General features: G+C 43.5%; 3 protein-coding genes across 4 annotated transcripts; 2 read left to right on the plus strand and 1 right to left on the minus strand.

Moving 5' to 3' along the window:
* The first annotated feature begins 744 nt into the window (after positions 1-744).
* On the plus strand, positions 745-7,470 carry LOC139388331 (serine/threonine-protein kinase NIM1-like). Of its 2 annotated transcripts, none has more exons than XM_071134940.1 (4): positions 745-1,033; positions 4,666-4,976; positions 5,177-5,445; positions 5,608-7,470. In XM_071134940.1, exons 2-4 carry the CDS (start codon positions 4,700-4,702, stop codon positions 6,361-6,363), a joined length of 1,302 nt encoding a protein of 433 aa, XP_070991041.1. In that variant the 5' UTR covers positions 745-1,033; positions 4,666-4,699; the 3' UTR covers positions 6,364-7,470. The 2 variants fall into 2 exon arrangements, with proteins under 2 accessions (XP_070991041.1, XP_070991042.1); XM_071134941.1 differs by having other exon boundaries at positions 4,666-4,916.
* A 1,848-nt stretch (positions 7,471-9,318) lies between these two features.
* Positions 9,319-10,004, minus strand: LOC139387958 (growth arrest and DNA damage-inducible protein GADD45 gamma-like). Its single transcript, XM_071134361.1, has 3 exons — positions 9,862-10,004; positions 9,550-9,757; positions 9,319-9,432 (listed from the first exon to the last, which is right to left on the minus strand). The coding sequence occupies exons 1-3, from the start codon at positions 10,002-10,004 to the stop codon at positions 9,319-9,321; spliced, it is 465 nt and encodes a 154-aa protein (XP_070990462.1).
* A 3,073-nt stretch (positions 10,005-13,077) lies between these two features.
* LOC139387959 (growth arrest and DNA damage-inducible protein GADD45 gamma-like) lies at positions 13,078-13,737 on the plus strand. Its single transcript, XM_071134362.1, has 3 exons — positions 13,078-13,179; positions 13,314-13,521; positions 13,624-13,737. The coding sequence occupies exons 1-3, from the start codon at positions 13,079-13,081 to the stop codon at positions 13,735-13,737; spliced, it is 423 nt and encodes a 140-aa protein (XP_070990463.1). The 5' UTR covers position 13,078.
* The last annotated feature ends 966 nt before the right edge of the window (positions 13,738-14,703 follow it).

The raw sequence follows: 14,703 nt of genomic DNA on the forward strand, positions 1-14,703 counted from the left end.
TGAGAGACTGGTCAACAACTACATGAAGCATTTGGTTGCAGTCATTGCTGCTAAAGGTGCCAAACCAGTTATTGAGTGTATGGGGGCAATATTTTTTCACACCGGTGAATTGGGTGTTGCATAACTTTGTTCATTAAATAAATAACATCCATTTTTTTTTTGTTATTTGTAAACTCAGGTTCCCTTTATCTAATATTAGGATTTGGTTGAAGATCTGCTAACATTCAGTATCAAAAATAGAGAAAATCAGAAAGTGGGCAAATACTTTTTCACAGCGCTGTATATATATTTTTATTTTATTTAACTAGGCAAGTCAGTTTTAAGAATAAATTCTTATTTTCAATGACAACCTATCGGGGAACAGTGGGTTAACTGCCTTGTTCAGGGGCAGAACGCCAGATTTTTACCTTGTCAGTTCAGGGATTTGATCTAGCAACCATTCGGTTACTGGCCCAATGCTCTAAACACTAGGATACCTGCTGCCCCAAAACAGCTGAGTTGGCCGGGAATACTGTACATGTTATGATCCCATCTACCCTTATTCTGCATGCTCTGTAGCCTTTCACATTAGCAACTTGAGGAGATTGGGATACATCTAAATAGAGCTTGGGGATTAGAGTGCATGACACCAACTTGATCCCTTATTTGCGAGGGGAGGGGATAGAAGGAGACACCGTCAGAGGTGAGGAGAGTTAATTTTACGTTGACTCTGCAGCTTGAATAGGCTGATGCTCTCCAGGACCATTACCAGGCGCACAGATCAGAGCTGGGGAAACCTGGGAGAACAGCTAGAGACATATTCTGAAACCGTCAGTGGAAGTCAGAACCTAAAAGCTAAATGGAGTTGGATATTTGTATTTCAGAGTTTAAAAGACATTGAGGAGGATTGGAGATCTCCCGCTTGCTCCATAGAAAGGATTTGATGGATTGTACCATGACTTCTGAAGCTGCTGTTTGGGTATCCGAAGGTGCTGAGAGTCATGAAAATGTCTGACATGGGATAAAAGCAGAGCGACAGCTTTCAAACTTGAAGGTGAGATATGCAAAAAGATGTTCTCTCTTCTCAAGCTGGTAATAACTTTCTTTCTAAAAAAATATAATTTTGATGCCCTGTAAAACTACTATAATATTATATAATAGTAGGGGAGAGTGGGTTAAGTTGAGCCAAAGGAGTAAGTTTAGCCACCGTTGTTTTTAGAAACCATACACAAAATGTATAATTTGACCAAATATTTATTTACATTGGTTGAGCCAATGGCAAGTTGAGCAAATTGAAGAGTTTTCTTCCCAGGTGAAATGCAAGGCATAATCACTGGGACATGATGTAACAACAGGGCCTGGCTAGGGTTGCAAAGTTACCAGTAATTCACCAATGTTACCGGAATCTTGGTAGTTAACAGAAAATCTAGGGCAATCTATCGTAACTTTGGTCATTTATATACTACCGGTCAAAAGTTTTAGAACCCCCACTCATTCAAGGGTTATTCTTTATTTTTACTATTTTCTACATTGTAGAATAACAGTGAAGACATCAAAACTATGGAAAAACAAATATGGAATCATGTAGTAACCAGAAAAGTGTTAAACAAATAAAAAAATATTTGAGATTCTTCAAATAGCCACCCTTTGCCTTGATGACAGTTTTGCACACTCTTGGCATTCTCTCAACCAGCTTCACCTGGAATGCTATTCCAACAGTCTTGAGCACTTGTTGGCTGCTTTTCCTTCACTCTGCGGTCTGACTCATCCCAAACCATCTCAATTTGGTCGAGGTCGGATTGTGGAGGCCAGGTCATCTGATGCAGCACTCTATCACTCTCCTTCTTGGTAAAATAGCCATTTCACAGCCTGGAGGTGTGTTGGGTCATTGTCCTGTTGAAAAACAAATGATAGCCCCACTAAGCCCAAACCAGATGGGATGGTGTATCGCTGCAGAATGCTGTGATAGCCTTGCTGGTTAAGTGTGCCTTGAATTCTAAATAAATCACTGACAGTGTCACCCCCACACCATAATACCTCCTCCTCCATGCTTTACAGTGGGAACCACACATGCTGAGATCATCCGTTCACCTACTCTGCGTCTCACAAAGGCATGGCAGTTGGAACCAAAAATCTCCAATTTGGACTCCACACCAAAGGACAGATTTCCGCCGGTCTAATGCCCATTGGTCATGTTTCTTGGCCAAAGCAAGTCTCTTCTTATTATTGGTGTCCTTTAGTGGTGGTTTCTTTGCAGCAATTCTACCATTAATGCTTGATTCACGCAGTCTCCTCTGAACAGTTGATGTTGAGATGTGTCTGTTACTTGAACTCTGAAGCATTTATTTGGGCTGCAATTTCTGAGGCTGGTAACTAATGTACTTATCCTCTGCAGCATAGGTAACTCTGGGTCTTCCTATCCTGTGGTGGTCCTCATGAGAGCCAGTTTCATCATAGCGCTTGATGGTTTTTGCAACTGCAGTTGAAGAAACTTCCAAAGTTCTTGAAATGCTCCAGATTGACTGACCATCATGTTTTAATGTAATGATGGACTGTCATTTCTCTTTGCTTATTTGAGCTGTTCTTGCCATAATATGGACTTGGTCTTTTACCAAATAGGGCTATCTGCTGTATACCCCCCTACCTTGTCACAACACAACTGACTGCCTAAAACGCATTAAGAAGGAAAGAAATTCCACAAATTAACTTTTAAGAAGCTGTTCATTGAAATGCATTCCAGGTGACTACCTCATTAATCTGGTTAAGAAAATGCCAAGAGTGTGCAAAGCCGTCATCAAGTCAAAGGGTGGCTATTTGAAGAATCTCAAATGTAAAATATATTTTCATTTGTTTAACACTTCTTTGGTTACTATGTGATCCCATATGTGTTATTTCATAGTTCTGATGTCTTCACTATTATTCTTTAACGTTGAAAATAGTAAAAAAATAAATAAAAAACCTTTGAATGAGTGGGTGTTCTAAAACTTTGACCGGTAGTGTACTTTAAAAAAAAGTATTAATATATATATATATATATATATATATATATTAGAAAATTGTCATATCTGTGTCCTTGAGTTTTTAGTAGATAGACCATATGGTTCAAGAGCAAATAGCCTACTTAATGAAAAAAGCATATGCACAAAAATCTGATTTCTCTCATATAGTATGTGGTGCACAAATTTGTTTACATCCCTGTTAGTGAGCATTTATCCTTTGCCAAGATAATCCATCCATCTGACAGGTGTGGCATATCAAGAAGCTGATTACACAGGTGCAACTTGTGCTGGGGACAATAGAATGTGCAGTGTTGTCACACACCACAATGTCAAAGATGTCTCAAGTTTTGAGGGAGGGTGCAATTGTCATGCTGTCTGCAGGAATGTCTACCAGAGCTGTTGCAAGAGAATCGAATGTTCATTTCTATACCATAAGCCGCTTCCCATGTTGTTTTAGAGAATTTGGCAGTAAGCCCAACCGGCCTCACAAACACAGACCACATGTAACCACGCCAGCCCAGGGCCTCCACATCCGGCTTCTTCACCTGCGGGATCATCTGAGACCAGCCACCCGGACAGCTGATGAAACTCTAGGTTTGAACATCTGAAGAATTTCTGCACAAACTGTCAGAAACCATCTCAGGGAAGCTCGTCGTCCTCAGGGTCTTGACCGACTGCAGTGCGACATCGTAACCGACTTCATTGGGCAAATGTTCACTTTCCATGGCCACTGGCACACTGGAGAAGTGTGCTCTTCACAGAGGAATATCGGTTTCAACTGTACCGGGCAGATGGCAGACAGCATGTATGGCGTTGTGTGGGCAAGCACTTTTCTGATGTCAATGTTGTGAACAGAGTGTTCATGGTGGCAGTGGGGTTATGGTATGGGCAGTCATAAGCTACGGACAACGAACACAATTGCATTTTATCAATGGCAATTTTCATGCACAGAGATATTGTGATGAGATCCTGAGGCCCATTGTCGTGCCATTCATCAGCTGCAATCTACTCATGTTTCAGCATGATAATACACGGCCCCATGTCGTAAGGATCTGTACACAATTCCTAAAGGCTGAAAATGTCTCAGTTCTTCCATGGCCTGCATACTCACCAGACGTCACCCATTGTGCATGTTTAGGATGCTCTGGATCGACGTGTACGACAGCGTGTTCCAGTTCCCGCCAATATCCAGCAACTTTGCACAGGCATTGAAGAGAAGTGGGACAACATTCCACAGGCCACAATCAACAGCCTGATCAATTATATGCGAAGGAGATGTGTCATGCTGCATGAGGCAAATGGTGGTAACTCCAGATACAGATTGGTTTTCAGATCCAAGCTACTACCTTTTTTTAAGGTATCTGTGACCAACAGATAATCCATAGATTAGAGCCTAATTTATTAATTTCAATTGACTGTCTTCCTTATATGAACTGTATCTCAGTAAAAACTTTGAAATGGTTGCGTTTATATTTTTGTTCAGTGTATTTTACATGTCATAATCCCAGAAAGAGGGCCAGAGATAATTACAGACATCCGTGATAATCTGAAGTACCCAAAAGGGCCACTAGAAGTCTGATAGATTATATAAAATCCTTGAATGATACCAATATTCTGGTATTTTACTGCTAAACTTCGGAAAGTTTATTTATTTATAATATAATTATAATTTATTTCCTGTCCACAGTCCATAACCTGCCATGACCTGAGCAGTAGTAAGGATGCCAGGGGGGCAGTACCAGGTGTCCACCAGGAGGAGGACTCTCCACAGCCGCTATAGCCTGTCAGTCAGCTCGTTAGGTCGGCAGGATGAGGAGGAGGATACCCCGCCACCATGCCTCAGCCCTCTGGAGAAGCTCACCACCAAAATGTGTCAGGATGAGCAGATCATCAAGGAGCTGATCGTGGGCCGTAGGATTGGCTTCTACAAGGTCCGAGGTGAGATCGGCTCTGGAACCTTCTCCCACGTCAAAATGGCCTTCCACTCCCTCACCAAAGGCAAGGGCCACATTGCTGACCGTGCAAAATGTCATCAATAATTAATCAGTGCAGCTGGTATCATCATCCATGCAATGATGCTAACAGCATAGCAATTCATTAGTGTGACTGTGAAACCACCACAGTAAAGCATGTTGAAAATGAACTGAGAAAAACACCTGTCTCAAGTGATCCAACACCTCTCACCTTCTCTCCCACAGACAAGGTGGCCATCAAGGTGCTGGATAAGATGCGGCTGGATGTTCAGGCCCAGAGGCTGCTCTCCAGGGAGATCTCCTGCATGGAGGCCCTGCAGCATGCCAATGTGGTGCGTCTGTACGAGGTGGTGGAGTCACACAGCCGACTCTACCTGGTGCTGGAGTATGCCGGTGGAGGGGACCTCCACACACACATCTGCTCCGATGGCAAGCTGTCAGAAGCCGAGGCCAAGATCACCTTCGCACAAATCCTATCCGCCATCAAACACATGGTCCGTAACATTCAATTGAATACACATCTACTGTAGAATCAGCCATGTGATCCCAGGTCTTATTACAGTCCAATACAGAGATTCTTGATATAAAGATATTATTTTTGTCAATTTCAATCATCAAATTATTTCATGCAGTATGTTTATTGTTTTTATTTGCAGCACGACAAAAACATAATCCACCGGGACCTGAAGGCTGAGAATGTACTGTACACCTGTAATGGCTGTGTGAAGGTCGCTGACTTTGGATTCAGCACCAGGGTCACCAACTGCAGTGACACCCTGGACACCTTTTGTGGCTCTCCCCCCTATGCTGCGCCTGAACTCTTCAGGGACGAGTGCTATGTGGGGCCGCCAGTGGACGTATGGGCCATGGGCGTCCTGCTCTTCTTCATGGTGACTGGCACCATGCCCTTCCGAGCCGAAACCATGGGCAAGCTGAGGCTCACTGTTATAGAGGGGGTCTACACCCTTCCGCCCTGGGTGCCAGGCCCATGCCAGCGACTGATTCGGGGCATCCTGAAGCCTGTGCCAGCGGAACGCTATGCGGTGGACCAGATGCTGGGCTGTGACTGGCTGCTTCCTGTGGAGTACCCGTGGACTGTGGTGCCACCGGTCCCCCTCAACCCTCTGCGCCTGGCAGATGCAGAGCCTGGGGAGCTGGATGATGAGGAGGAGGAGATCAGGGCCTCCCTGGAGGAGCTGGGTGTCAACATGGAACACATACGCAACAATGAGGGCAAGGACAGCCGCAGCCCCATCACCGGACTTTACCGCATCCTCTTACACCGTGCCCAGAAAAGGCGTGGCGCTGAGACTGTGCCTGTGGTCGGAGGGTTGGTCCGGGACCCTAAAAGAGAGGGCCTCCGAGCTTACAGAAGTCTGATGCACTCCTCCAGGTTATGTGTCCTTCAGTAAGTGACCAGCCTGGACGTGGGTCCTTGTAAGCCTGCTTTAATCCATTGAAAATTCACTCAGGGTCATACAGCTACAAATGTTTTATTGCACTTTGGGATGAAAGTGAAAATGTGTTTTGTGTGAATGTAACACAGGAACCTCTGTAGATGAACAGTTGTGGTAACACACAGATACTGAAACATTCGACTGCTGGTCATGATGTCTCTAACAAAGTAAGATTGTTATTGGTAATCTTTTGTGAAGCTGAAATAGAGGTGTAAAAGTGCCTGATGAAATAATGAGTCCGATCAAAATGAATTTAGGAAGCACCCTTTTTAGTATAGAAGTGATACTTATGGGGGCCTCCCGGGTGATGCAGTGGTTAAGGGCACTGTACTGCAGTGCCAGCTGTGCCACCAGAGACCCTGGGTTCGCGCCCAGGCTCTGTCGTAACCGGCCGCGACCGGGAGGTCCGTGGGGCAACGCACAATTGGCCTAGCATCGTCCGGGTTAGGGAGGGTTTGGCCGGTAGGGAAATCCTTGTCTCATCGCGCACCAGCGACTCCTGTGGCGGGCCGGGCGCAGTGCGCGCTAACCAAGGTTGCCAGGTGCACGGTGTTTCCTCCGACACATTGGTGCGGCTGGCTTCCGGGTTGGATGCACGCTGTGTTAAGAAGCAGTGCGGCTTGGTTGGGTTGTGTATCGGAGGACGCATGATTTTCAACCTTCGTCTCTCCCGAGCCCGTACGGGAGTTGTAGCGATGAGACAAGATAGCAGCTACTAAACAATTGGATACCATGAAATTGGGGAGAAAAAAGGGTCAAAATTCCACAAAAAAAAAAAGAAGTGATACTTATATACTTTTATTCATAGCACAATAGAGCGCATGAAATATGAAGAATGTGCTGAAAGAGCATTGCTTTTAGACAACTCCTTGGTTGTTTGATGAAACATCGATAGTCTCTGAAATCAGTATGCTTGTTGGTCTTCGTGATTTTTCTTGCCCTTAGAGAAGACTGATTTTGTGCAGGTGATTGTCTCTGTATTATATTCGACCACCAAATGGAACTTTTACCATTGTGACTTATTGATGCTCTAAATAAAGCGCAATAAAGACTTAATTGACATTCATGCAGGTTTTTTTTTATTTGAAGCAGGTGGAGGTCAAATATAAACCTCATGAAAGAAAATTTAGGGCTGCTATTCTTTGTATTAAGTGTTTACAAAAGTTTCACCAGTGTCCTGCTAGACACCATGTAAACAATAGCCCACAGCAGCTGGCAGAGCACCAGATGATAGTCAGCCCCCTATTTAAACCCCCAAACCCAATAGTGTGCAACTGCAGCCCCCCACACAGACACACACTTTTGAATGTGGGTCAAAAGGGAAATCTAAGTATATGAGTTTTTTTTGCCTTTAGACACTGTCCTTCGCTCCCACCTGCCGAACACCTGCCCTCACCATTGTTAACATAACTGCGTGAAAGCGGTGCCCGAAAGGCGGGGCAAAGTACACTGTTGACCTGTCGCCCCAACTCCCGCTAATACAGCAGGTGGGAGGATGGAGCCACACTGGGTGCTAACCAGCTTGCTAGCACACAGTGTCACCCCCGCCTCCTGCCCGATGTGCTTGCGGGAGCCCCCGCCTGCCGATATGGTTTCCTCAGGTACACAGCAGGCGGGGGCTCCCGCAAGCACATCGGGAAGGAGGCTGGGGTAACACTGTGTTAACTAGCTAGCTAATTAGTGACACTGTGTGCTATCTTGCTAACTAGCGAACACATGGTGTCGCCCCCCGCCTAATATAAGTATAAAGAGGGGTTGCTGCAGAGGCAGGAATGCCCCGAATTGTGGGCTGCAGTTGCACCCTTCTCCCCAAACCAGTCTACTTCGGACCCTTAGGCACCCAAAACACCCTCAACTCCTCCCGTCTGGCCTCACCTGCAAAAAGCGGCAGATGGCACAGCGTGGCTACACAGACATCTGCCGGTCAGACAATAATCCCTCTGTGTGGACTGCTGGATGTGACAACAGAGCGCATTCTGCTATTGTGCGCCCCCATACACATGCAGATCAGCCAAGAAGGGAGGAAGGGACAGAACAGACTTTTACTGGTGGGACAACAGCGAGCAGTTGACACCCTTAAGCGCCTGCTGAGCACATTTTTTTTTGTCAACCCAATAACCTCCCCATTTTAGTAGGCCTAGGCTACTCTCCAAACTTAATAAGGAGAGTGAAAACACATGACAACATTCATTCAATTTATTAGGGTATTCGTTTTTTAGAAACATTTAAATAATTATTCATTTTTCCCCTTTTAATGTTTAACAATGAAATGTTATCAAGCATAAACATGTATAAAAATAGATAACATAAGTAAAAATATATATTTTTGAAAAGTTAGGCAAAACATTCTAAAGTGAAACCTTTAGAGCATTATAAGTGTAATATTTATTATCTTTTTTATGTTCATTTTTTGTCATTATTACATTTCTAAAGTTAAACCTTTAGAGAATTAAGACAATTCTGGAAAGTGGGAAACATTTCGCTGAATGTAACGGTTGTTATTGCCGCTCAGCAAGAAGACATTTTTTTAAAAGTCTGTTTTTAAGAATGCTTCTTCTTGGCACCGCTTCTTCTCCTACTGCGCGTGCTTCAACGTGCGACGTTCGCTCTGTGGAACACAGGATGCAGAACTCGCTCCTCCTTTCTCTCCAAACCTCATCCGCACAAAGAATGAGGGCCGTTTTGTCGCTCTTGTGGCATACCTGACCTCATTCACATAAAGAATGGAAGTCATCTTGGCATGGACGGGACAAGAGACGACGAAATCACGGGGGCCCATTCGGGCCGGCCACGCGATGCCTGGATCAGAATCCTCCTCAGGAGTATCCAGGGATGAGAAACAGTGTCATCCTGTGAAAGGATGAATATTTCCTTATGGGATGAAGGTTTACAGCATCTCAAGAGAGGAGATCAGCGTTTAGGGAGGGTGATCTCTGGAACCCAGTCGTTCAGACCGCGGCTCTCCTCACAGAACAGGTGCAGCTTCTCCAAAGCAGGGTCCTCCCAAGAACCATCAGCTGAGTTCTGTTGACAAACAAGAGAGGAAAGAAACATTAGTCACATGGACACATTGAACAGTTAAAACCATGATATATTATTGCATGTTTTAATAAAGTCAGCTTGGGTTGAAATAGTACACACCATGATAAGGCAGCAGTGGGCATCTTCAAGCTGGCCAGTCTTGTCACGGACAATTTTGGCCAGTCGCTGCATGTTGTTCACCCTGACGATGCTGATGTCGTTGTCAAAACAGTAAGACTGGATGAGGGTGAAGTGGATCTGGAGAGCAATGTCACACTCCCACTCCTCATCGGTTGCCAGGACACAGAAACACACATTGTCTGGGTCACTGCAAAGAAAACAAAGAAGAACCATAAGTACATGCAAAATGACTTCAAAATAAGCAAACATAGATAGAAGTTTACATATGCATTTCAAGAAACTCATACTTACACATTCATAACTTTAGCAGACTCATAGACACCGACAGTCAGGCAGTTGTTGTCTTTAGCGGAGAGCAGAACTTCCTCCAGCGCTTTGCCGGTGCACTGGGCACGTTCAACGGGCTTCTGGATCAGAACTTCCTCAAGAGTCATGATGATGCAGAATATTCCAAAACTTCCTGAGTGGGAGTTAGTGTAGCCGGAGAGTAAATCCGAAAAGATAAGTGATTTTGAAGAGACTGTGCTGCGATTTTATACCTTTTGGCTAGTGGCGCCTGTGAATACGCAGCGCCCTGATTGGTTGACCTGAATGGCGCAATAGTATGCTAATTGTATTGTCTCACCGCTCGTGGCAGATTGATAGGAGGCATAATGGCACGTCTTTTTCTGTGCCAGGCTTGCTCCGACCGAAAACATTTTTTAAAATATTTATTTCAGATGGATTTAGATAATGTTCTCTCCAAGTTTGAACTCAATAAATTGAGATTTTGGCTGTCATATTTTGCTTGAGTTTTGATTGTTTCACATGACACGCTAATTAATGCCAATAGCCTCAAAATATGCTTTCGGAGATGCATTTGATAATTTATTAAATCAGTCTATAAACCTACTGAAACAAAAAATCGAAAGATAATAAAACTTTGTAAAGTGCTTAAAAGTGCCCAAATGGTCTCTGATTAAGATTCTGTATGTTTCAGTTTTAGGTGAAAGTATGTCCAAACACAAACAATAATATAGTGAAAGTAAAGTGCACAGAAGGGCAACCATCTCCCCGTTATTAGAGGGCAGGTGGAGCATGGCCATCTGTAGAGCCTGACCAAAAACGGCCCCTGTTTGCTCGCAGAAACTCCTATTATCACCCTCTCAATACAAATGTAAATTAACAGCGCGTGCCAGGAGACCGTGCTCACAATATACTGACCACGTGATCGCTATCAGCTGTCCGAACTTTTATTTATTTACTTTTGCCACATGGACCAATGAAGATTATAGCCATGCTTTACCATACAATTAATTATAAAAGTTGAGCAGCTGGCACGGTTAACCATTAAGGCCAAGTTATATTTGCAGGGTAAAGCCTAATAGCCTACACACAAATTCGAATATTACGCAGTTTGGCCAAATTGTATCCACTTAGGTGGCATTTAAGGTGCATAAAATAATCTAGAATAGAACTGCTGCATGCGTAATTAGAGGGTCGAGATAACAGGTTCGCGGTGATTGATTCAGCTCCATTGTTTGGTGGATAGCAGAGCGGCAGATGGTGGACTATTGCTATGAGGACACCCCCTCATCCCGGCAGAGCCCCCCCCCCCCCTTCTCCCACCCGGTGGCGCGCCGCTCCTATTGTCCGCAAGTCTTTACATTCGCTGGAAGAAAAAGTCTGTTGTCTGAGTTTTTATCCAATTTAAATGTAAATAGAGCGAGCGTATGGTCAAAACTCACGACTATGAATCTTTGATAGGCGTAGTCTTATCTTTAATATAGGCCACGCGCATGAGTTGCAGCCCAAGAATGAATCATTCAGAAATGTTTTGGGCATAAACACACCCAATAAATAAATATGCTGTTTTGATTAAATCATGTTATTTTGCTACACAACATAACAAACGAAATGATTAGAGCAATTCGAATAGTTAATTATCATTGGTTTATTGTTAGGCAATCATTAGTTGAGAGGTTTAAATGGCCCATGTTGCAAGCAACAACAACCCATCGTTTTTTATACAGTAAGTTAGCCTAATGCACAACAGTTTACAAAGTTAACAGATAGGGTTCCTTGGATTGATTCATCCGATAGCAGCTCAAAGACTATGCTATTTTTGGAAGGCTCAACCTAGCCTAGCTTGGCAACAGGGCAGGCGCGTGCAAGTCGATATAGGACGCATTGTTCATGAAGAAGCACATCTGCCAGACGGGGCCCCCTCCCCAGCAGCGCGTGACAGGTGTTTCTGGCTCAAGCCATAGCTCGCTCTGGCGAATGACATAGCCTACTGCACATTGACCCATGGCTCAAAAGTTCTTTGTGCATATGCAAATTAGCCAAACAACCAGATAACTTCAACTAGACTACTTTCCATTAGCAACGTTCTATTAATTTAGTAGTAGCAATCATGTTGGTTCACAGCCTAATAATAAAATGGGTCATGCACGATGAAGTTGGGTTTGCAACTTGCAAGTTGAAACAGTGCGGTCACAGTGTAGGATACTTTGGGTATATTATGCAATCAAATAACATAGGAAAAGCTGCGAGACTTCCACAATATTGTCATGTCCAAACTATTGCGCTTGCCTCTGTTCGTTTTACCAGTCAAGGCTATTAATGCCCTCTATTACAATTTCTTATTTACAGACACACGTTTTATGTTGGCTATGCGCAAAATCTGTGGCAGTCATTGGCCATTATGCACTGCACGTGCCGATTTATCTCTGCTTGTATCGTGCAGCAGAAGTTTTCTTTGTTGACCCCTTCACCTTCCCCCACCCCCACGGACAGATGGGATCTTGTTGCTATGGAGAGAGATACAGGCGTCTCCAGATGCCACGCGCCTGAAGTCCGCCATGGTTTTACAAATGCAAAACAGCGGCGCGTGCCATTATCGTTTGCAAATAGGAACTTTGCGCCAATTCTGTTCTCCAATACTTGCCTAATCAGCAAAATTGTATAGGCCTACAAGTTGTGAGTTATCTGGATATTGAAGTAACACAATAATACTGAGTTTTTCCAGAAATATTTCTTAATACATAAAGGTGTATGCTAAATGTATGCTAAATCTACTTGATATATCATGCGTTTACTCTATTTAAATCATGAAGTGTGCACCAGAAAAGTTGACCAGATTTCGATAGTATAGCGATATCTTTATGTAGTTTGGAAGCCTTAAATGTGCCACTTGGATATGGGTGGTAATTATGGATATTATAGTAGGCTAATAAGCTCATCATTCAAACAGACCCTGCACAAATCGGAATTAATTCATTCATTAAAGTCAGGGAGTTCTGCATTTGCATCCATTCAATCTAACGGAAACTGCCCTGTCCTTTCTTCTGAAATTTTGTCTATAGGCACGAGCCTGCTAGGGGTCGCATGTGCATTGTCTCCCAGCAGCCAATCACTAAACGCGCGTGTGCCACGTCCTCCCTATAAATACTAGCTGTTTCTTACAACTAGCACAAACACACTTCTGTTGAAACCTTATCAGCATTTCCTCGAACTAGGCTCTACAATGGAAACTATTGGCAAATCTCTGAAGGAAGCTCTCAAGTCTGCCCAGTGTGAGGATTGCCTCACTGTTGGTGTCTATGAAAGTGCCAAAATAATGAATGAGTAAGTATTTTATGTACTGAATTTGTACCTTATTTAGATTTTTTTTTTAAATATGTAGATTGTGTAGATTGTCACTGTGTTATTGTATGATAATATTGACTAATGAATTTTTTTAAATTTTTTTATCTCAACAGTGACCCAGACAGTGTGTCTTTCTGTGTCCTGGCAACCGATGAGGAGTGGGAGTGTAATATTGCTCTCCAGATCCACTTCACCCTCATCCAGTCTTACTGTTTTGACAACGACATCAGCATTGTCAGAGTGAATGACATGCAGCGCCTGGCCGAGATTGTTGGTGACAAGGCTGGCCAGCTTGAAGATGCCCACTGCTGTCTCATCACGGTATGTACTAATTCAACTCAAACCTACTTTATTGAACTCTTTAATAAACCATTAATTGTGTCCATGTGACTAATTTTTCTTTCCTCTCTTGTTTGTCAACAGAACTCAGCTGATGGTTCTTGGGAGGACCCTGCTTTGGAGAAGCTGCACCTGTTCTGTGAGGAGAGCCGCGGTCTGAACAACTGGGTTCCAGAGATCACCCTCCCTAAACGCTGATCTCCTCTCTTGAGATGCTGTAAACCTTCATCCCATAAGGAAATATTCATCCTTTCACAGGATGACACTGTTTCTCATCCCTGGATACTCCTGAGGAGGATTCTGATCCAGGCATCGCGTGGCCGGCCCGAATGGGCCCCCGTGATTTCGTCGTCTCTTGTCCCGTCCATGCCAAGATGACTTCCATTCTTTATGTGAATGAGGTCAGGTATGCCACAAGAGCGACAAAACGGCCCTCATTCTTTGTGCGGATGAGGTTTGGAGAGAAAGGAGGAGCGAGTTCTGCATCCTGTGTTCCACAGAGCGAACGTCGCACGTTGAAGCACGCGCAGTAGGAGAAGAAGCGGTGCCAAGAAGAAGCATTCTTAAAAACTGACTTTTTAAAAATGTCTTCTTGCTGAGCGGCAATAACAACCGTTACATTCAGCGATATACTTCCAACTTTCCAGAATTGTCTTAATTCTCTGAAGGTTTCACTTTAGATGATTTGAATATGACAAAAACTCAAAAAAGAAAGGAAACAAGAAATGTACTGTAATGCTCTGAAGGTTTTACTTTAGACATTCAATATGAGTATTTATTATCGAAAATGCTACAATGTTGAACTCCTGATTACATAACAACAAAAAAAAAAGATTTATTGTTCAATTAAATGTTTTACTGTTGAATTCCTGACTGTCAAACTAAGAAAGAAGATAAATGAGAGAATATATTTGTTATTTTCTAAAGGTTTCACTTTATAAATGACATGTATGATGAAATGATCAATAAAATGTTGAGCGCAAATTTAATTTTGGATCTTGAATGTTCTCTCCATACTAAAAACTAAATCAACTCAGCTCCCAACAATAATTCTTAAATAACCGTTGGCACTTGCACAGTGTTTGGTGCTCTTACCACTACCCAACACTTGTACATCCCATAGGCCTGATGTACTGTGTTCTATCCTAATTGACCTATCATCAT

The sequence above is a fragment of the Oncorhynchus clarkii genome, chromosome 29, assembly GCF_045791955.1.
Source record: "Oncorhynchus clarkii lewisi isolate Uvic-CL-2024 chromosome 29, UVic_Ocla_1.0, whole genome shotgun sequence".
In the NCBI taxonomy this organism is placed as follows: domain Eukaryota; kingdom Metazoa; phylum Chordata; class Actinopteri; order Salmoniformes; family Salmonidae; genus Oncorhynchus; species Oncorhynchus clarkii.

Coding starts and splice junctions, on each gene's coding strand:
- LOC139387958 (XM_071134361.1), bottom strand. CDS start 10,004: ATGACTCTTGAGGAAGTTCTGATCCAGAAGCCCGTTGAACGTGCCCAG. Junction 9,758..9,861: donor TCTGCTAAAGTTATGAATGT/GTAAGTATGAGT, acceptor TTTTCTTTGCAG/TGACCCAGACAATGTGTGTT. Junction 9,433..9,549: donor CCCACTGCTGCCTTATCATG/GTGTGTACTATT, acceptor GTTTGTCAACAG/AACTCAGCTGATGGTTCTTG.
- LOC139387959 (XM_071134362.1), top strand. CDS start 13,079: ATGGAAACTATTGGCAAATCTCTGAAGGAAGCTCTCAAGTCTGCCCAG. Junction 13,180..13,313: donor AGTGCCAAAATAATGAATGA/GTAAGTATTTTA, acceptor TTATCTCAACAG/TGACCCAGACAGTGTGTCTT. Junction 13,522..13,623: donor CCCACTGCTGTCTCATCACG/GTATGTACTAAT, acceptor GTTTGTCAACAG/AACTCAGCTGATGGTTCTTG.
- LOC139388331 (XM_071134940.1), top strand. CDS start 4,700: ATGCCAGGGGGGCAGTACCAGGTGTCCACCAGGAGGAGGACTCTCCAC. Junction 4,977..5,176: donor CTTCCACTCCCTCACCAAAG/GCAAGGGCCACA, acceptor TCTCTCCCACAG/ACAAGGTGGCCATCAAGGTG. Junction 5,446..5,607: donor TATCCGCCATCAAACACATG/GTCCGTAACATT, acceptor TTTTATTTGCAG/CACGACAAAAACATAATCCA.